General features: G+C 44.6%; 1 protein-coding gene across 2 annotated transcripts in view; it reads right to left on the bottom strand.

The window, feature by feature from the left end:
- Positions 1 to 23,544, bottom strand: part of NALCN (sodium leak channel, non-selective) — a 1,007,092-nt gene that overhangs the window by 786,675 nt on the left and 196,873 nt on the right. For both annotated transcript variants that reach the window (XM_069757980.1, XM_069757979.1), the window contains exon 6: positions 22,979 to 23,107. In XM_069757980.1, coding sequence (XP_069614081.1) covers positions 22,979 to 23,107 — 129 coding nt within the window. The remainder of the gene's footprint in view (positions 1 to 22,978; positions 23,108 to 23,544) is intronic.

Here is a 23,544-nt window from a genome sequence, read left to right on the forward strand (position 1 = left end):
CTGAGAAGCGGGGCGCGACCGCTAATGTGAACCAGTCCAGCAAGGAAATAATGTGGAAGCAAGTAAGACACTTGAACGAGGAAGTCCAATAAAGTTATAGTGCAAATGCACACAGTACTTAAATGATGAAGTCCAGCAAACTTGCTCACACGTGTGCACAATACTTGTCAGTAGGAGTCCAATTGTTCACAGATGGTGCGTCGTGTGAATGACATCCTGGAAAAGAGAGGACGAGGGGAGAAAGAGGGAGGACGCTATCTAAGCGTAGTAGATGAGTACATCTTTCTTGGAGAGAAAAGCACAGCTTGAATCTTGCTCACCTGGTGTGGTTGTGCAAAGAGGCACAACACTGGGAAAAGTTTTGTACACAAAGTAAATCCTTCCACTGGGGTGCTGCCCGTCGCAGCAGTTCCAGAGGTGAGAAGTAGCTGAATGGGGTGAAGCAGACCACCGAGTAGAGAGCAGTAGAAGCAGGGAGTTAGCCAGCAAACAGGCAGATGCTCAGGAGCCAGCAGCACAAAATACTCAAGCACAGGTGAACAGAAGACCCGGACTTAAATGGTCAGGACAGACAGGAAGTTCCATGACAGGGTGAGATCCAAGACTCCATCTTGGATCAGGGCGAACAGACACCAGGAAAGTCCGGAATCCTTACATTACGGCCTCAGGATGATCCAGGACCAGGCTTGTCAGGATATTTCTGATGGAACAGACTAATTTTTTGAGGAGCACAGATATTGTCCACCGGCTCCCAAGAGTTCTCCTCAGACGTATATCTTTGCCATTTGATGAGGTACTTCAGTTGATTCCTGTGGATCCTGGAGTCCAGAATCTTCTCTACCACAAACTGTTCTTGTCTGTCCACTAACACAGGCTGAGGAGGAGGTGTAATCCGACCGTGAGATGTATTTGGAGACAGGGAGACATGAAACACAGGGTGTACCTTCAAGGTTCTTGGCAACTTCAGACGACAGGCAACGGAACTGACAATTCCAGAGATCTTGAATGGGTCGATGAACTTTTGTCCGAGTTTCTGTGATGGAATGTTCAATCTCAGATTTTTAGTAGATAACCATACAGAGTCCCTTACCTTGAACATAGGTGCAGGCTTCTGAAACCTGTCGGCAGATTTCTTATATCTCTCTTGTGCAGTAGACAGTGATTCCTTCAGGGTTTCCAGATTCTGTCTCATTGCCGCCAACCTCTCATGAACTGCAGGCACCGATGCGTTGATCGGGGATCTGGGCAGAATACTGGGATGATAACCTAGGTTGGCAAAGAAAGGTGTTACTTTAGTAGAAGAACTCTGAGAGTTGTTATAACAGAATTCTGCGAGCGGGAGCAACTCCAACCAGTCATCCTGAAAATGGTTGATATAACATCGAAGATACTGTTCCAGAGTCTGATTCGTCCGTTCTGTTTGCCCATTAGTCTGAGTATGGTATGCAGAGGACAGACGAACATTAAAACCAAGCGAATAACAGAATCCTTTCCAGAACTTGGACTTAAACTGCACTCCCCGATCTGAGATGACTTCGTCCAGAACTCCATGCAGCCGTAAGGGTGGTTTCACACTTGCGTTTTTGTCTGCAGTGTTTTTTGAAAAAAAAAACGCATGCGTTTTTTTTTCCTATACTTAACATTGAAAACGCATGCGTTTTTTTGTGTACGCGTTTGGTCGCGTTTTCAATCGCATGCGTTTTTTTACTGCATGCGTTCATTTTCCAAAAAGCAACTTGTAGTATTTTTGAGAGGCGTTTTTTGGACCCAAAAAAACGCATGCGTTTTCATGCGTTTTTTTGGGGGACCAAAAATGCATTGGCGTCAATGGGGACGCATGCGTTTTTTTGTACATGTGTTTGCATGCGTTTTTTTGACGCATGCGTTTTTTTTAACAAAGGTTGAATAGACTGTAGATAAGGTTGTCTAGACACTGATAAGCCTCCCCCATAGCAGCAGGGTTATAAAAGGAAGGTTGGGGGAAGTTTTTGGTCACTTCTCATCAGACTCCAAAGAAGACAAGACCCTGCTCGGACGCATTGGTGGACAAGACCAAGAGCAATGTGAGTATATCCTAGCCAATGTATTTTTTTTAAAAATTTTTGGATCTACATGTCCTAATTTCTTTTTTTTTTATTTCAACATGCATCAGAATGTCTTCTGCGGAGTCTTCATCTGATGAGGAGTTTGAGCCACGTCAGTCAGAAGTGGATCATGTCAGTGAGGTTAGTTTTTTGTCCTTCAGCTTGGTAAGTATTGACTGTCACATCGACACATGAGACAATTTGATTTTTTTTTTTTTTATAGAGCACTTCAACTGAGGGACAGACGGAGCAGCGAATTCAAGGTCCGGTGGGAAGACGTCAGCGGGTATGTATACAAGGCAGACTGTCCTCATTGTAATATTCTTGAATCTTCCTTTCTGTACCCTTGATTTTCTTTTAATTTTTCTTGTATGATCCTTTTCTGAAAGTTGACTTTCATATTCCTGCCCTTTCTCATCTTCTTTTTTTTTTCTTGTTTTCCAATGTGATTGAGCAAAGTTATATGATTTTCTTTTACTTTTAGGTTTCACAACGGGATGATGACCGGATCGATAACGACCTCCTGATCACACTGGTCCAGGAGCGAGTCCCGTTGTGGGACGGCCGGGATCCACAGCATGCAGTCAATAGTACCCTACGTCGGTTGTGGAGTGAGGTGGCCCAAGCGTTGTGGGATGGCTGGGAGAATGCCCCGCCACGGGTCCGTAATGCATTTGGCAAGTATTGCACTGCAGTGTGAAGCAGCAGAAACCTTGGCCGGGCTCTCTTGACTGTGTGTGATGAAAGAAACTTTTTGGAGTTTCTGTCATCACACACAGTCAAGAGAGCACGGCAAAAAAGTACTTTTTCTGACCATTATATGTTTTTGTTATTTCACAGTGGACAAAATAAGAACACGTTGGCGTTCCATGAAGGACCGCTTCAACAAGGACCTGCGTGCAGAGAAGAGTGCAGCTAGTGGTTCCGGAGCAAGGCACCGGCTCTACAAATATCACCGTGTGCTGGCCTTTTTAAGACCAGTCCTTCTCATGAGAATGTAAGTATTTCTCACATGCTTCCGGTTGTATTGCATTGACATAATCTGTAATTTTAAATTCCACAGGATGTACCGTCTTGCTATATTTTGGTATTAATTTTCTGTGTTCTTTTTTCACAGCACACACTGCACGACTGTCGCACCAGGTTCTGGAGCGGTTCTTCAGCCGGCAGCCACGGACCCGTCCCAGCCATCCAGCAGCGCAGCAGCAGGTGGGTCTTCCACACTCACTGGAGACCAGGGGGCTGGCCCATCAGGTCTTCCCCTTTCGCAGTCCTCCTTCACTGCACCCATTTTTGCGGGCTCATCCCGGCAGTGACAGAGGGCTTCGGATAGGTCCCTCATGCCCGAGTTTTTGCACTTGAGCTCGGTTTTACACGAAGCAATCAAGGCTTTAGGTGACAGAATGGATGTGTCCCATAATCTCTTACATTGCCGCATCCAGGATGTCGCCAAAAGCTTTGATCAAGTTAAAGCCGACCTCCAGAAGCCAGCTCATCACTTTTTTAATCAAATACAACAGGGCATGTCGGAACACCTTAGCCTGATCTCCAGCTGAGTGTGATGCAGGCCTGCAATGTTGCTTTTGTGCAGGCTATGCAGCAGAGTCAGAGTCGTAATGTGGCGGCATATCCAACTGTGCCGTCACTGTCACGATTAAACACCATTCCTACCTCTGCTGCATACCACTGCACGGCCACCTCTATTCCCTCAACAGGTGTACTCCACTACAGCGCCAACACGATGACGAGTGCTGTTGGACATCCCACCGCCACTACCGTGACAACCGCTGCTCCGGCTTGGACCTCCTCCGCTGACACCACGATGACGCAGGACCCTGGCGTGGCTTATCGGCCCGGCCCCCTCCCGATGCAGCAGAACCCATCCATGGCATATCGGACCGGCCCCACCCCGATGCAGCAGGACCGAGGCCTGGCATATCGGACCGGCCCCCCCCCCTGATGCAGCAGGACCGAGGCATTGCTTTCCGGGCAGGACACCCCCCGATGCAGCAGGACCCAGGCCAGGCGTATAGGACGGCCCACCCCCCCATGCAGCAGGACCCAGGCATGGCGTATCGCATCGGCCCCCCCATGATGCAGCAGGACCAAGCCATAGCTTTCCGGGCAGGACCCACCCCGATGCAGCAGGACCCTGCCACGGCTTTATGTTCCCCCCCACCAGCAATGCAGCAGGACCCTGGTATGGGCTTAGTTCCCCCCCCTAACGATGCACCAGGACCCTGGGAGGGTTTTATGTTCCCCCCCCAACGAGGCACCAGGATCCTGGGAGGGTTTTAGTTTCCCTCCCCCCCAACGAGGCACCAGGACCCAGGCGGGGCTTTATCTTTCCCCCCCACTACAATGCTGTTGGACTCAGACGTTGCCGAGCGCTCTACAATGGAGACGGACTGTGTAATTGTGGAGCCGGATCCTGACGTGTCTCCCGCCAACACTCAACATCCTATCCCAAGAACACATCCCCCTACCAGGAAAACCCAAAGGAAAACCGGCAAAACTCATAAAAAACAAAAAACTCTGAATATTCCTCCCCCATCACCTACCGATATGTCTCTATTGTCTGTTGTGTCTCACCCTTCAAGTGTGTCTCAAGCCCCTCATGTTTTAAGCCCCATCCCCGAACTTCCAGACCCTTCCAGTTTTATTGCCCCTTCTGCCACCTCTGCCTCCTCCATGGTGAGCCAGGCTTCAGTTCTGAACACCCCCGAGTTACGTCACTCTACCCCAAGGCGGCGCGGTACAACCCGTCGCGGTACAAAAAAATAAATTTGTTTGTGTTTGCTCAATAAAAAAAAAGTTTATTTGCAACAATTATGCTTGGTTTAATGTGTCTTTCACCGCTCTCAATACACACCAATAAACTTCGCCACACACTTATCCTTTTGGCCAAAACATATCTCCAGTAGTATAAAATACAAGACAACATCTATATGTGTTTATTTAGCATACAGATATGAGTTGGCCAAAAAAATAGTAGTTATTTCCATACTCTTATTTTTGTACCTAGTGTAGTGTCACTGTACAAAGAGAAAATGGTGGAAATCAAGTTCAGAACTCAACTGAACCGGTCAGATGTCAAAATAGACACCTGACCTATTTAGTTGATTACTGACTTGTATATTCACCATATTCTATATAGCACATTATGTGACAATTGGTTGTCAAACTGATGGGACAATGGTTGTCACACGCTACATATCTATGCTCACCTGGCCAGGTGTAAGAAATTGTGAATTCATGATCATGTATATGTTAATCATGAATTCTTTATTTTTACACTTGACTTGATGGGTATAGAGAGCGTGACAGTCTTGACGCAATGACGTCAAGAAGATTACCAATAAATAATTAAAAATTTAGTTCCATTATTATAAGTATGCGGCCCGTGTTTTATATCATTCTTTGTAAAGCAAAATAGGGAGTGCAACAGAGGTCAATTATGATGAAAAAATAAAAATTATTACCTCATCAACTATCACCCACTCCTGGTTTTGGATTACAAAATATGATATACATATCTACTGCCCATCTTTGGTCAACCTTTGTTTAGAGAGGAAAAAGATAGGAGACATGGTCAACACAACCAACACTAAAGTTTATTAATTAGAAACATTTGTATCAGTATTTAATAATTGGTAAACATAAACATACAACAGGACATTTACACAACATTGTCCTGCCATGACACCCGTCCAATATCGGACACAAAATAGGCTGCAAATTGGTCCCGCATAAGACCAACGGCTGCAGTTGACCGCATCGGGTGATGCTGAAAATCAGGCAGTGGGTGTGAAACTGGTTCATCAAGTTCAATGTGGGGTCGCTCCTTAGCCATTATATAATTGTGTAGAACCACACAGGCTTTGACCACCTCGTCCACTGTTTCCACTTTTAGATTGATGGCTGTTGCAAGAATGCGCCATTTAGCAACCAGAATGCCAAAGCTGCACTCTATGGTTCTTCTGGCCCTGGTCAGTCTGTAGTTGAATATTCTTCTAGTGTGGTCCAAGTCCCTACTAGAATAGGGCTTCAGGAGATTTTCACACATCTGGAAGGCCTCATCCCCAACCATAACAAATGGCAGCGGTGGGCCTTGAGTGTTGGGGAGAGGCTGTGGAGGGGGAAAATTAAAAATTGTTGCCATACACCCGACGGCCCATATCCGAACTCTTGAAGGTCTGGGAATCATTGCCACGGCCAAAACCTCCAATATCCATGGCGATGAAGCGACACTCCGCATCCGCTATTGCCATGAGCACTACCGAAAAATATTTTTTATAATTATAAAACTCAGATCCGGTTCTGGCAGGTTTGACAATGCGGATGTGCTTTCCATCCACCGCCCCTAAACAGTTGGGGAAATCGCACACGTTCAAAAATGTATTTGAAATTTCCCGCCACATGTCCACGGTGGGTACGGGTATAAACTCCTCACGGAGTACATTCCATAATGCTCGACAGGTGTCCACAACAATGCCGGACAGGGTTGATATTCCAAGGCGGTATTGGAAGTGCAGGGAAGATAAACTCTCTCCTGTGGCAAGAAATCTAGAAGAAAAAGAAACCAAAAAAAATTTAAAATCGGCTCTTAATGGTGTGTTTAAATAAGAAAAAGAAAAAAAAACAAAAAATACATGTCATAACAAAAAAATTGGACTGTCATTGGTTTAGTGTTGTTACGTACCGTAATGTCACTAACAGACGTTCCTCGGGTGGAATCGCTCTACGGAGCCGTGTGTCCTGTCGCCGTATGGATCCTTCGACACGAGACAGTAAATCCCGGAAAGACTCTTGAGACATTCTCGTGTAATCCTGGAATTTCTCCGGGTTGGCATTCAGCTCCGCATAGAGCGTGTGATATGCTCCATGGGTCTCACGCACTTCAATGATGGGGTGCCTCCAAAAACGCCGACGCTGTCTCCTTCTCCATCTTTGGCGGTTTCAGCCTTGCTCCCAAGCAAAAACACAGGCAAGGAAAATCTTGAAGCTGAACTCCAGTTTGAAATAAAAGTTCTCCATTGAAAGATCCATCATGACACCGGAAACAGTAGCAAGCTCTGAAAATTTCTGAACCCCTAGGGTCTATATATTGAGAGCCAATCATATACGCCCTCTCTATTCCCATTGGTTGTGTCTGGTAACCTTTTTTTTAATTTTTTTTTTTTTTGGAAAATGCTCAAAAAAACGCAAACACATGCAAAAACGCATGTAAACGCGTGTAAACGCTGCGTTTTTTTCACGCACGCGTTTTACGCGTGCGTCAAAAAAACGCAGCGTTTACATGCGTTTTTGCACCATGCGTTTTTTTTAAAAAACGCATGCGTTCAAAAACGCAAGTGTGAAACCAGCCTAACACGTTCTGGATGACCAGATCCGCCATCTCCTTGGCTGAAGGAAGACCATTGCAGGGAATGAAGTGGGCAGCCTTAGTAAGGCGATCTACAACTACCAGAATAGAATTTTTTCCCCCAGAGGTGGGCAATTCAACTATAGTCATGGCCAAAAGTATTGACACCCCTGCAATTCTGTCAGATAATACTTATTTTCTTCCTGAAAATGATTGCAAACACAAATTGTTTGGTATTATTATATTCATTTAATTTGTCTTAAATGAAAAAAACACACAAAAAGAATTGTCCTAAAGCCAAATTGGATATAATTCCACACCAAACATAAAAAAGGGGGTGGACAAAAGTATTGGCACTGTTCGAAAAATCATGTGATGCTTCTCTAATTTGTGTAATTAACAGCACCTGTAACTTACCTGTGGCACCTAACAGGTGTTGGCAATAACTAAATCACTCTTGCAGCCAGTTGACATGGATTAAAGTTGACTCAACCTCTGTCCTGTGTCCTTGTGTGTACCACATTGAGCATGGAGAAAAGAAAGAAGACCAAAGAACTGTCTGAGGACTTGAGAAACCAAATTGTGAGGAAGCATGAGCAATCTCAAGGCTACAAGTCCATCTCCAAAGACCTGAATGTTCCTGTGTCTACGGTGCACAGTGTCATCAAGAAGTTTAAAGCCCATGGCACTGTGGCTAACCTCCCTAGATGTGGACGGAAAAGAAAAATTGACAAGAGATTTCAACGCAAGATTGTGCGGATGTTGGATAAAGAACCTCGACTAACATCCAAACAAGTTCAAGCTGCCCTGCAGTCCGAGGGTACAACACTGTCAACCCGTACTATCCAACGGCATCTGAATGAAAAGGGACTGTATGGTAGGAGACCCAGGAAGACCCCACTCCTTACCCCGAGATATAAAAAAGCCAGGCTGGAGTTTGCCAAAACTTACCTGAAAAAGCCTAAAACGTTTTGGAAGAATGTTCTCTGGTCAGATGAGACAAAAGTAGAGTTTTTGGGCAAAGGCATCAACATAGAGTTTACAGGAGAAAAAAGAAGCATTCAAAGAAAAGAACACGGTCCCTACAGTCAAACATGGCGGAGGTTCCCTGATGTTTTGGGGTTGCTTTGCTGCCTCTGGCACTGGACTGCTTGACCGTGTGCATGGCATTATGAAGTCTGAAGACTACCAACAAATTTTGCAGCATAATGTAGGGCCCAGTGTGAGAAAGCTGGGTCTCCCTCAGAAGTCATGGGTCTTCCAGCAGGACAATGACCCAAAACACTTCAAAAAGCACTAGAAAATGGTTTGAGAGAAAGCACTGGAGACTTCTAAGGTGGCCAGCAATGAGTCCAGACCTGAATCCCATAGATCACTTGTGGAGAGATCTTAAAATGGCAATTTGGAGAAGGCACCCTTCAAATATCAGGGACCTGGAGCAGTTTGCCAAAGAAGAATGGTCTAAAATTCCAGCAGAGCATTGTAAGAAACTCATTGATGGTTACCGGAAGTGGTTGGTCGCAGTTATTTTGGCTAAAGGATGTGCAACCAAGTATTAGGCTGAGGGTGCCAATACTTTTGTCTGGCCCATTTTTGGAGTTTTGTTTGAAATGATCAATGTTTTGCTTTTTGCTTCATTCTCTTTTGTGTTTTTTTCATTTAAGACAAATTAAATGAAGATAATACCAAATAATTTGTGTTTGCAATCATTGTCAGGAAGAAAATGAGTATTATCTGACAGCATTGCAGGGGTGTCAATACTTTTGGCCATGACTGTATAAAGACCATTGAAATAGACCCCCAAGGATGAGAGGGGACAGGTAGTGGTTGAAGCAGTCCAGTAGGTGATACACGAGGAGTCTTGAAACGTGCACATACCTCACAAGAGAGAACATAACTTTTGATGTCCTTCAGACAGGTAGGCCACCCAAAAAAACAGCTCAGAAATTCCTGTGTCTTCTGTACCCCCCGATGACCCGCCAACTTGGAATCATGGACAAACTTGAGGACCTGCAGCTTTACGGCCTCTGGAACGTATAAACGCTGATTCCAGACCCACATACCGTTTCTGAGAACCAAGTTCACATCAGCAGTGGGATTGGCGAGAAATGGGTCTGCGTCATAGGCTTCCTTAATGGTCTTCCATAAGTCCTTAATCTGAATGACTCCGATAAAGTTGGCATCAGACAGGACGGTCTTAGACGGGGTCCCAGGTATGGAATCCGTGGCATGAATTCGGGACAAAGCATCCGCTTTCCCATTACGTGAACCTGGGCGGTACGAAATGACAAAATTAAATTGATTCAAAAATAGACTCCAACGAGCCTGCCGTGGAGAAAGACATCTTGCAGATCTAAGGAACTCCAGGTTGCGATGATCCGTGAGCACAATAACCTGTTGTGATGCCCCCTGCAGATGATGTCTCCATTCCTTAAATGCAGCGATAATGGCAAGAAGCTCCTGATCTCCCACATCGTAGTTCCTTTCTGCAGTGGAGAGTCTGCGAGAAGAGAAAGCACACGGATGTAACAAGCTTTTCTCTCCCATTCTCTGTGAGAGGATGGCCCCCAGAGCACAATCCGAAGCATCCACTTCTACGATGAAAGGAAGTGCTGCGTTTGGGTGAATTAGTACAGGTGCAGATGTAAACCGGGATTTAAGACAATCAAAAGCTTCCTGAGCCTGTGCGGACCACAAGAAAGTATTTTCCTTCTTAGTTAGCTATGTAATGGGTCGCACAATTTCAGAAAAAATTACAAATAAATCGTCTATAAAAGTTTGCGAATCCGATGAAACGCTGTACCTCCTTCACATTTTTAGGTGCGGGCCAATCAAGAATAGCCTGGATCTTACTTGCCTCCATGTTAAGCCCCTGTGGCGAGATGACATACCCCAGGAACTGAATCTCTGTGCGATGGAATTCACATTTCTCAGGCTTAATGTAGAGGTGATTCTCCTTTAGATGCCTCAGGACAGTCTTCACATGCTCTTGATGTTCCTGCAAAGAGTCAGAAAAAATTAAGATGTCATCCAGGTAGATCACGACAAAATGGTCCAATAGATCTCTGAAAATATCATTAGCCAGATGTTGGAAGGTTGCCGGAGCATTGCAGAGACCAAAAGGCATCACCAGATATTCGAAATGCCCATAACGACATCTAAATGCAGTCTTCCATTCATCTCCAGAGCGGATCCTAATTAAATTATATGCTCCCCAAAGATCTAACTTGGAGAAGATCTTGGCCTGTCGCACTCTTTCCAGCAGTTCAGGAATCAATGGCAAAGGGTAGCGATTCCGAATGGTCACCTTATTAAGCTCCCGGTAGTCGATACATGGTCTAAGAGTTCCATCCTTCTTCTTAATAAAAAAGATGGGTGCTCCTGCCGGTGATGAGCAGGGGCGAATAAAACCCTTAGCCAAATTCTCATTGATGTATTCCTTTCAAACCTTCAGCTCCGGAGCTGCAAGTGGGTAGACATTCTTAAAAGGAATAGCGGCCCCCGGAAGCAGCTCAATGGGACAATCATACGGTCTGTGAGGAGGAAGCTGGTCTGCCATCTTCTTCTCACAAATGTCCGAAAATTCACTATACACAGATGGTAAAGTAGATACCTCAGTGGCACATTTCGTATCTCGAAGACTCACTAGGCCTGTTACCGGTGTCTCCTTTGATGGAAAGTGATTTCCTTGGTCTCCCAGTTGATAATAGGATTTTGAGACTGCAGCCATGGGATCCCTAAAATTAAATGGAAATGTGGTGAAGAGATCAACATAAATGACAGCATTTCCTGATGATCAGGGTCTATGAAGATGTCCAGAAGTACAGTCTCTTGATCTACTGGTCCAGAGACTAGAGGGGAGGCATCCACCGTTTCCATAGTTACTGGGGTGGCTCTCTGCTGGATCCCTATACCATGTTCCCGGGCAAATGTTAAGTCAATAAAATTTCCTCCTGCCCCTGAATCCACCATAGCTGCACAGGGAACCATTGACCCGATGGCCGGATCTTAATAGGAAGGGAGCAATGAGTGTCCTTACGCTCCAGCATCTTGGGAGAGGCAGTCAAAGACAGAGAGTGAAAAATGGCATTCACAGAAAAACTAGACTCAGGTGTAATGGATTCAGCATCCTGATTATCAAATTCCCCAACCGTGGCCAGTATCTTGTGGGGCCGCTTGGGACAATTGATAAGAAAGAGATCTGACTGACCGCAGTAAAAGCACAGACTTTCCCGGAAACGATGCTCCCTGCGCTCGTTACTCTCGCGCCTCTGTAGTGCATCCACCTGCATGGGAACTGGTTCAGCCTCCCAAGAGGATTTGACTGACGGTTCTTTAGAAGAAAGGGAAGAGTTAGTGACACGATTAGAGACTGCAAATCTCTCCTGTCTACGCGCAGTAACATGTATATCTATGCGTACACAATGCTGTATAAAAGCGTCCAACTCTTCCGGTGCATCTGCATGAGCTAGTTCATCCTTTAACACATTAGTCAATCCCCTCTTAAAAATGTGTAATTGAGCATAACTGTCCCAAATCGTATCCACCGCCAGCCGTCTAAACTCAGTAGCGTATTCAATGACAGGACGCTTACCCTGATGTAGTGATAACAAGGCGGTTTCAGCTGTAGTGCGACGATTAGGGTCATCAAACATCATAGATATTGCAGCAAGAAAATCATCCAGGTTATTCAGTCGAGGGTCACGAGTCTCCATAAGCGGATTTGCCCATGCGAGAGCTCGGGAAGTGAGCAACATGATTATACATAAAACCTTGGATCGATCAGTAAGGAAATGGGTGGCATGCACATCAAAATACAAAAGGCATTGGTTTACAAACCCACGAAACTTGTAACGGTCCCCACTAAATCTAAATGGTGGTAACTTTGGAGGAGTAATTGGCTGTGGCTGTACTGGGGGTGGAGGTGCTCGTGCAGTAATCTGCCCAGCCACCTGATTACCTAAGTCCTGAAGAGCCTGTCCAAAATGAGCCTCCCAGTTAGCAACCTTGTTTTGCAGTGCCTCAATGTCCCCCTGTAAAGAGTGGATCATAGAGAACTGATCCATCTTTGTCTCAGTTGACATTATCCCAGCAGATTCCTTTAATGGCTCGAGTATCCTGTAATAATTATATGGGTACTACGGAATCTGATAGCATGGGATAAAGCAAGTCTGAGAGCAAAGTTGCAACAAAAGATGTATTTACTCAAAAACAGAAATGTAAACAGAACTAACAGATATTTCTGCAATTGTAACAAGGTCCTCAGCTCTATATAGAGAATCACAGCAAACAGAATAGCAAACAAAACATGGTACAGATATTCCTGCAATAGTAACGAGGTCCTCAGCTCTATATAGAAAATCACAGCAAACTGAAAAGCGGGGCGCGACCGCTAATGTGAACCAGTCCAGCAAGGAAATAATGTGGAAGCAAATAAGACACTTGAACGAGGAAGTCCAATAAAGTTATAGTGCAAATGCACACAGTACTTAAACCATGAAGTCCAGCAAACTTGCTCACACGTGTGCACAATACTTGTCAGTAGGAGTCCAATTGTTCAGGGATGGTGCGTCGTGTGAATGACATCCTGGAAAAGAGAGGACGAGGGGAGAAAGAGGGAGGACGCTATCTAAGCGTAGTAGATGAGTACATCTTTCTTGGAGAGAAAAGCACAGCTTGAATCTTGCTCACCTGGTGTGGTTGTGCAAAGAGGCACAACACTGGGAAAAGTTTTGTACACAAAGGAAATCCTTCCACTGGTGTGTTGCAAGTCGCAGCAGTTCCAGAGGCGAGAGGTAGCTGAATGGGGTGAAGCAGACCACCGAGTAGAGAACAGTAGAAGCAGGGAGTTAGCCAGCAAACAGGCAGATGCTCAGGAGCCAGCAGCACAAAATACTCAAGCACAGGTGAACAGAAGACCCGGACTTAAATAGTCAGGACAGACAGGAAGTTCCATGACAGGGCGAGATCCAAGACTCCATCTTGGATCAGGGAGAACAGACACCAGGAAAGTCCGGAATCCTTACAAAAGGTGAACTTCAAGCTCAAGGAACATCAGTATCAGATCGCACCATCAGTCGTTGTATGAGCCAAAGTGGACTTCATGGGAGACGACCAAGGAGGACACCATTGTTGAAAAAAATCATAAAAAGGCCAGACTGGAATTTGCCAAACTACATGTTGACAAGCCACAAAGCTTCTGGGAGAATGTCCTACGGACAGATGAGACAAAAATGGAACTTTTTTGGCAAGGCACATCAGCTCTATGTTAACAGATGGAAAAATGACACATATCAAGAAAAGAACACTGTACCTACTGTGAAACATGGACCCCGATTCCCCACCTATGCTGAGAAATAACTTACCAAACTCGCCGTTTTCGCCTGTCAATCAGGCTGGTCAGGTCGGGAGGGCGTGTTCACAGCGCTGGTTCTTCCTCAGCTTTACGTTGGTGGCGTAGTGGCGTAGTGGTTAACAAGCAGCGCGCGATCTGCGCTGTCATCCCTTTCGTCGGTGGGGGCGGCCATCTTCCTGGGGCCGCGCGTGCGCAGATCGAGTGCTCTGCTGCACGGGGCTTCTGGAAAATGGCCGCGGGATGCCGTGCGTGCGCATTAGAGATCGCGGCGGCCATTTTCCCAAAGCCGAGATGCAAACTCGGCTTTGGGAAAATGGCCGCCGCGATCTCTAATACGCACGCGCGGCATCCCGCGGCCATTTTCCTGAAGCCCCGTGCAGCAGAGCACTCGATCTGCGCACGCGCGGCCCCAGGAAGATGGCCGCCCCCACCGATGCAAGGGATTACAGCGCAGATCGCGCGCTGCTTGTTCACCACTACGCCACTACGCCACCAACGTAAAGCTGAGGAAGAACCAGCGCTGTGAACACGCCCTCCCGACCTGACCAGCCTGATTGACAGGCGAAAACGGCGACTTTGGTAAGTTATTTCTCAGCATAGGTGGGGAATCGGGGTACACTACATACACTATAGGAACACACAGCGCAGGCCCTATTTAACAGTATTTATAGCTCAATCTCAAAAAACGGGGTGACAGGTTCCCTTTAAAATAGCATAAATGGGCTGGTTTGATGTTGACATCCATACAGTGGGTGGTAGGGTGTCCAACTTATCTCCACCTGCAAAGTTGGCACTGCTGTGTAGTGACAAGACCTGTGTAATGTCACAGTCATGTGAACAGTCACATGGGTGAGGAGTCACATTGTATTGGCTTAACCCCTATCTGACCTCGGACGGGATAGTACGTCCGAGGTCAGATCCCCTGCTTTGATGCAGGGCTCCGCGGTGAGCCCGCATCAAAGCCGGGACATGTCAGCTGTTTTGAACAGCTGACATGTGCCCGTAATAGGCGCGGGCAGAATCGCGATCTGCCCGCACCTATTAACTAGTTAAATGCCGCTGTCAAACGCAAACAGCGGCATTTAACTACCGTTGCCGGCCGGGCGGCCGGAAATGACGTCATCGCCGACCCCCGTCACATGATCGGGGGTCGGCGATGCGTCAGGATGGTAGCCATAGAAGTCCTAGAGACCTCTATGGTTACTGATGACCGGTGGCTGTGAGCGCCACCCTGTGGTTGGCGCTCACAGCACACCTGCAATTCTGCTACATAGCAGCGATCAGCAGATCGCTGCTATGTAGCAGAGCCGATCGCGTTGTGCCTGCTTCTAGCCTTCCATGGAGGCTATTGAAGCATGGCAAAATTAAAAAAAAAAAGTAAAAAAAATGTGAAAAAAATAAAAAAAATATAAAAGTTTAAATCACCCCCCTTTCGCCCCAATCAAAATAAATCAATAAAAAAAAAACAAATCTACACATATTTGGTATCGCCGCGCTCAGAATCGCCCGATCTATCAATTAAAAAAAAGCATTAACTTGACCGCTAAACGGCGTAGCGAGAAAAAAATTCGAAACGCCAGAATTACGTTTTTTAGGTCGCCGCGACATTGCATTAAAATGCAATAACGGGCGATCAAAAGAACGTATCTGCACCAAAATGCTATCATTAAAAACGCCAGCTCGGCACGCAAAAAATAAGCCCTCAACCGACCCCAGATCATGAAAAATGGAGACGCTACGAGTATTGGAAAATGGCGCAATTTTTTTTTTTTTTTTTTTAGCAAAGTTTGGAATTTTTTTTCACCACTTAGATAAAAAATAACCTAGTCATGTTAGGTGTCTATGAACTCGTACTGACCTGGAGAATCATAATGGCAGGTCAGTTTTAGCATTTAGTGAACCTAGCAAAAAAGCCAAACAAAAAACAAGTGTGGGATTGCACTTTTTTTGCAATTTCACCGCACTTGGAATTTTTTTCCCGTTTTCTAGTACACGACATGCTAAAACCAATGATGTCGTTCAAAAGTACAACTCGTCCCGCAAAAAATAAGCCCTCACATGGCCAAATTGACGGAAAAATAAAAAAGTTATGGCTCTGGGAAGGAGGGGAGTGAAAAACGAACACGGAAAAACGAAAAATCCCAAGGTCATGAAGGGGTTAAATAGGTGGTCTTCAGAGGCAGTCTGGGTGCTGAGTGTCTGGAGAGGAAGGACTCCAGGAAAGTGTTTGTGCACATGGTATTTGTTAAAGGACACTGCTATCCCTGAGTTGGCTGAGTCCCACCAATGCAAGGACTGCACATAGTGCTACCGTTTTGTTATGCTGTTTTGCCCAGAGGGCGGTGTTTATTGTGTGCCTAAAACTTGGTTTATGCTGTATATAATAAACCAAGTGCATCCTTAAGGCCTCAGTGTTCCCGTGACTACCTCCGTGTGAAGCCGAGTCAGCTGATCTACCACAAGAAATACCAGTTTAAAAGCATATGTTTATATAGAACTAGATGGTGGCCAGGTTCTAACGCATTGGATATTCTAGAATATGTATGTAGTTTATTTATGAAAATTTCAGAATAATGCAATGAATGCATAGGATTCGGCCGGCCGGGTGCGACTAATTAGCGAAGCGTGGTTCAAATCCCACGCCAATTCGCGTCCGGACTGCGCCTGTCACTGATTGTTCGAAGCCGGCAGCGACCAATAAGTGAGGAAAGGGCCAGCTGCAGGTTTTTGAGGGCCCTGGGCAAAAGAGTCTCACAGCCCATGTAGCATATAACACAGCCCACGCAGTAAATAGCACAGCCACGTAGTATATAGCACAGCCACATAGTATATAGCACAGACACGTAGTATATAGCATAGGCACGTAGTATATAACACAGCCATGTAGTATATAACAGCCACGTAGTATATAGCAGCCACATAGCATATAGCAGCCACGTAGTATATAGCAGCCACGCAGTATATAGCCCAGCCACGTAGTATATAGCACAGGCACATAGTATACAGCACAGCCCACGCAGTATATAACACAGCCACGTAGTATATAGCACAGCCACATAGCATATTGCACAGGCACGTAGTATCCCTAGGCTACTTGTAAGGGGAGTGGGGGCGCCATTTGCGCAGGATCTTAGGGTGCCAACCCCCACTGGCAGGTAGGGTGAACTAGGGTGCTGATATAGGCTTCCTTAGTTTGTTGCTTATTACCACTTATGCAACATCCAAACGAGTGTTGGGGTATGCACTTAAGTATCTGGGTAAGTGCAATATGTTTATCTTTAGTAACTGTTAGTTTATGAGTGTATGCTCTGCTGTTTGATTTTTTCTATTTTTCTTGCACGTAAGGGTCTATTAGGGTGATTTAGGGATAGCCTACGTTGAGCGGGGGCGCCATTGCGCAGGTCATATAGGGTGCCAACCTCCGCAGCAAGGTAGGGGACAGATAGTCGGGACCCTAGGGATCGAGAGCACTCTGTATCTTTATCTTATATCTCTGTGTCAAACAGTAGATACTGGTTTTAGGTTGTATGTGGTATGTGTTTTTTATTATAAAGAAAATTATTAAATATTAAGTTTTATTGTGTATCTTATTCTATTCATATATGGTGTTCCTTCGCTGTGAATTTTTGTTTTTTGTTGGCACCTTTATTATTTGTTCTGTGATATAATACAGGCACGTAGTATATAGCACAGGCACGTAGTATAATGCAAAGCTACGTAGTATATAACACAGCAAGAGCCACATAGTATATTGCAGAGCCACGTAGTATATAGCACAGCCCACGCAGTATATAACACAGCCCATGTAGTATATAGCACAGCCCACATAGTATACAGCACAGCCCATGCAGTTTATAGCACAGCTCATGCAGTATATAACACAGCCCACGCAGTATATAGCACAGCCCACATAGTATATAACACAGTCCACGTAGTATATAACACAGCTACGTAGTATATAACACAGCCACTTAATATATAGCACAGACATGTAGTATATAGCACAGCCCACGTAGTGTAGAGCACAGCAACATAGTATATAACACAGCCCACGCAGTATATAACACAGCCCACGCATTATGTAACACAGCCCACGTAGTATATAACACACCCCACGTAGTATATAGCAATGTGGGCACCATATCCCTGTTAAAAAAAGAATTAAAATAAAAAATAGTTATATACTCACCTTCCAGCGGCCCCCGGATCCAGCCCAGGCCTTTAGCGATGCTCCTCGCGACGCTCCGTTCCCAGTAATGCCTTGCAGCAATAACCCGCCCAGCCGGCCAGAATCCAATCAGCACTGCGGATTTCCGTGACAGAAAAACAGACAGACAGACTGACAAACAGACGGAAGTGGACCTTAGACGATTATAGATAGATTTATGAAAATACACCTATAAACCCCTGTGCACAGTGAAAGACCTAATTTATGTCAAAAAGATCAGCATAGTGATATCTGAAAAACATATACCATATATACTCGAGTATAAGCAGAGTTTTTCAGCACATTTTTTTGTGCTGAAAATGCCCTTCTCGGCTTATACTCGAGTGAGTGTCCAGAACATGGAGGGGGAGCAGCAGTGGCAGAGCAACGGGTTATAGGAGGCAGGAGCCGGCTGCTACAGCTAACTCCTGTGCCCGTTGCTAAAGAAAAATGAATATTCACTGCGCTGGCAGTGAATATTCATTTCTTTATAGCAGTATGAAAGTGTAAGCCACAGCTGCTGGCTTCCTGCAGCAGCCGGGCAGTCACGTGTGCCCGCTACTTAAGTTAAATGAATATTCACCTATCTTCACTCCCACTCCTGGTGGCTGAGACTGTGCACACTACTTAATAGCAATGAATGTTCACTGCTCTCCACGCACATAGTTCTATGGGGAGCAGTGAGTATTCCGGCAGCTGTGCTCTAATTGTAAGCAGCGCATAACATCCCAGCCATACCCTGCTTACAAGCATAAAGCAGCTGCTGACACCGGAACAAGACAAAGCGAGGGAGTGCAGGAAGGTTTAATGTTTTATTTTTTTTAACCCCCAAAATCGAAGGTGAGCTAAGCCCACCGGCATCAGGGGCTTATCTACAGCATTCTGTAATGCTGTAGATAAGCCCCCGATGTATCATGAAAGATTAGAAAAAAGAGGTTAGATTATACTCACCCAGGGGCGGTCCCGGTTCTGTTCTGGTCCGATGGGCATCGCGGTCCAGTCTGGGGCCTCCCATCTTCTTACGATGATGTCCTCTTCTTCTCTTCACGCTGCGGCTCCGGCATTACAGAATGCTGTAGATAAGCCCCTGATGCTGGTGGGATTAGCTCACCTTCGATTTCGGTCTTGATGGGGGCCATGCATACAAGGATGGGGATTGGGGCCAATCATACCAGGATAAGGATGGGGCCATGCATACCAAGATAGGGATGAAGAGCAATGCATACCAGGATGGTGATGGGGGCAATCATACAAGGATAGGGATGAGGAGCCATGCAGACCAGGATAGGAATGAGTAGCCATGCATACAAGGATAAGGATGAAGAGCCATGCATACCAGGATAGGGATGAGGAGCCATGCATACAAGGATAGGGATGAAGAGCCATGCATACCAGGATAGGGATGAGGAGCCATGTATACAAGGATATGGATGAAGAGCCATGCATACCAGGATAGGGATGAGGAGCCATACATACAAGGATAGGGATGAAGAGCCATGCATACCAGGATAGGGATGAGGAGCCATGCATACCAGGAAAGAGATGAGAAGGTCATGCATACAATGATAGGGATGAAGAGCCATGCATACAAGAATAGGGATGAGGAGCCATGCAGACCAGGATAGGGATGAGGAGTGGGAAAAGGGTGCAGACTGAGGGCGGATTCAGGAACTAAGGCAAGGTACGTGGCTCTGACATCTTCACCATAGAAATAATCCAGGGAACAGGGAGAGCTAGGGCGCCTCTAGCTTTAGAGCCAGGGAAGGAGTCCCTTGTCCTGGGACACCCGACAACAGAGTCGTTACAATCAGTGTAATTATCGAGTAATTACCTGCAAGATCCTCATATTATCTTACAAATAAAATATGAAAATTTCTGATACCAGGTTCCCTTTAAGAGAGCAAGGCTCTTGAAAAAATGTTGCACATTTCTTGCTGCCTATGCCCCAGATAGTCATATCTATGGAAGCCCACGGGATGGTGCATATATGCAATATTACGGAAGTTAATTTCAGGTGCGAATATAAAATGTGTCAGGCCATACCACTCCATTAAGCTCCATATACTTTTCAAAAAGTTTTAAGTTAAAAAAAAGTAGAAAAAAGTTGCAAATTATTGAGGAAATTAGGCATGTGACATCTGCAACATTTTTATTCTAGTTTTATTTTTCTTCCCTGTAATATATTTACCCCTGAAAAATCCACGTATAAAAAGACTAGCATATTGCTCAGACACTACACCAGTCTTTATATGTGACATCTTAATAGTTCTTTACAGTAAATCAATCCATAAACTAGGAAAACACACATACGCTAATAGTCGCTTGAACCAAAACATTTTTTTATTTATCTTTTAGAATTTTCTAGGATGAGTCAAATCAAGTATTTGCAAGAAAATAAAATGCTTCTCTTTGTATTACAATCTGCCTATTGAAGCCATCCAAAGTAATTTTGTGCAGCTGGGGAACAGTCATTACTACATGACTGCTGGATCACTTCATTTTCCAGCTGCTGCTGGATTGCTCTGTAATATTTTCAAATACATTATATACCACACAACAGGCAGCCGTAACAAAGTGTATACTTCCAATGTAATTCTCTGCTTTCTCCACTCAACTGCGCCACATTACAGATACATGGAGATTTCTTGCTGTGTACGTTTTTAAGAACCAGTCGCAGGAAATAATAGTCATAGGACAGACCTTCCAGTCTACTAAAGCTAAAACTTTTTTTACCCTGATATTTCACATTCTTATTTCTTCTGAATATCCCAGGCAGATAAGCCAATGCTTTCAGACAGCCGTCCATTCACCCAGTTCTTTAATTCTACAAGTACGGTACATCTGAAATCACTAGCCACTTTGACTCTATTCTCACACTGCATTAGCATTGCACAATACTGTAGACAGTTAAATGCACACAAAGTAATCCAAAACGGAATAGAAAGTTCAGTTCATAAAGAATTACAAGAGCAATTCAGGTCAGACTGAAATATTATTGTTGTGTGGCTGTTCCAATCCTGTTTAATATGTTCTGTACTGAATAGAACATTTAGACACTGGAGAATTGGGATTTTAAGAAGTCGTAATAGTGATAATAACCATGCCAGCGCTGATGATAAAAGCTACCTAGTAAATCTGCTTCTCAACAAAAATGCTTCTACATATAATATATTCAATAGAACAATACAATATGTAATACAGAATAATGCAGCACAGCGAAATGGAAGAGAAATGTGTCGGCATCTGACTGCAAGTATTCGTTTTGCGGTGTGCAGCGGTGTCCGGCGAACGCAACATGTTGCATTTTTTGAGGCGTTAAATATTGCGCAATCGTGCGCATATGGACGATTGTGGATGATTGCTCGAAAAAACGCATGACTATCTATGGGAATGCATTGGCACGCAAGGACGTGCGTACGCATGCATTTGATACGCATGCGTATTTTAGACTGCGCATGTCCAGAAAACTATGTCACCGCCTCCACCATGCGCATAAAAAAGCAAACGAATGCCAAAACGCATTTAAATGCGTGCACACGCAGCGTCTTTGTTTGCATCATGCTCAAGATGATGTGCAGGCGCAAACATGCTTTTGCATGCGTTTTGGCCATGCATTTACGCATGCAGATGATATGCTGCGCACAGAAACAATAATGTGAACCTAGCCTCATAGAGCAGAATCCCATTTGGATTTATGCACACAATTACTTTTTTTTTCGATGAGCGAACCCACTAAGCTTTTCAAGAGGAAGACAGACCCTTCAAGAAACATCCACAGCTTTTTTCCTAAAGAGTCTTTTTTTAGTGCTTTTTCATTGTTTTTCTTTTGTTTGTTTTTTTTACCACAGTCAGGTTTTTTGGTATTTATTGCATCTTCTTTAACTATCATTTTCCCAACATTTTTTTTTCTAACTCCATTTAACAATGAAGAAACCATTAGGGGTTTTTCAAGCAACAATACTGCCAAAATGCTCAAAACGATGGGAGAGGGGGGTAGAGGAATTTTCCAGGCATCTTTTGAGCCTTCCCGTTGAGTTCTATTATAAAGTATACACTGTTTTCAGATCACAAAATGCCTGAAGAATGCTCCAAGTAGGCATATCTGCAGAACACATTAGACATAATACAGCCAAGCTTCAATTAAAAGTCCCTTATTCCTCCATAGAGTTCAGACAACAGCAACTTTTTGACCTGTATGAAAAAGACCATATAGATTGAAACATTGCTGTTGCCATTACTCTATTGAGGAATAAAGGACTTTTAGATTAAATTTCCTGATGAGCACTGTCTTTGACTGGTGTAATGCATGAAGAATATTTGTTTCACTTTTAACCGCTTTCAGACGACGGCACATCTGCTGACTTTGGTCAAAGAGGCCAACTGGCTACATAAACAATAATTGCATTGGCTACAGAGTGCTTACTCCATTCCATGTTTAACCATTTAAAAGTTCAATTACTGACAACGGCATTTAAATGATGTGATTGCTGATGTGTGTGCACCAATTCTCATCAGACCCCTGTGACACAATCAAGGGGTGCAGATGGGTTGTCATGGCATCCGGGGGCCCACTGAAGGTCCCATAGCAGCCATCTTAGTCTTCATGTGAAGCTCAGTCATAGACTGAGGTTGGGCTTCATAAGAGAACATCATTTTCTTTATACCAGCAATACCTTCATACAAATAATTGAAAGCGACTTGTAAGGGAATATATTTCTGCCATTAAAGAATTTCAGATGGCGTGGGCTTAGTCGAGCTCCTGAGCCCTTCACAAACAAGTGGAGTGATCAATGGTTGAACATCGACGGCAGATGACACTAACGGGTTATTGACAATCAATGTTATACTCTGGTAGAGTGCCAATTTGCAGATCACCAACTGTGTGGCTTTTTAGAGATAAGTTACTAACATTTTAATACTTGTTTTTACTAGGATAGCCCGTTATAGGCATCAAACTGCTCACTTACCCTGGTTGTGTATCATTTGTCACACAATGATACGTAAAAGTCCCAAACATCTGAACACCAAGAATTCCATAGAGGAGCAGGAAAAATAGTAGAAAAATGGAGACACTCCATATTTGCTCTCCTGAGCGTCTATAAAGAACAACATGTTTAAATTAATTGCATGGATAACATGAAAATGTATAACAACAAAGTACTACAATAATGCATCACTTTCTACAGCAGGGGTGTCAAACTGCATTCCTCGAGGGCTGCAAACAGGCCATGTTTTCAGGATTTCCTTGCATTGCACAGAGGATAATTTAATCACCTGCAGAGAATGATTCCAGCACCTTGTGCAATGCTAAGGAAATCTTGAAAACACGCATGGTTTGAGGCCCTCGAGGAATGCAGTTTGGCACCCCTGTTCTACAGTATAGACTAAGGACATATTCACCTCATGAAGTAAAACAACAGCAAATCTACAAATCTAAACCTCTCCTACATATTTTTTTTTATTAAAATGAAAAAATGTCCTTTTGTTTGTGATAAAAGCATTGGCCCTTTAAGAATGGGAGATAGAAGTCAGT

The sequence above is a fragment of the Ranitomeya imitator genome, chromosome 3, assembly GCF_032444005.1.
Source record: "Ranitomeya imitator isolate aRanImi1 chromosome 3, aRanImi1.pri, whole genome shotgun sequence".
Classification (NCBI taxonomy): Eukaryota; Metazoa; Chordata; class Amphibia; order Anura; family Dendrobatidae; genus Ranitomeya; species Ranitomeya imitator.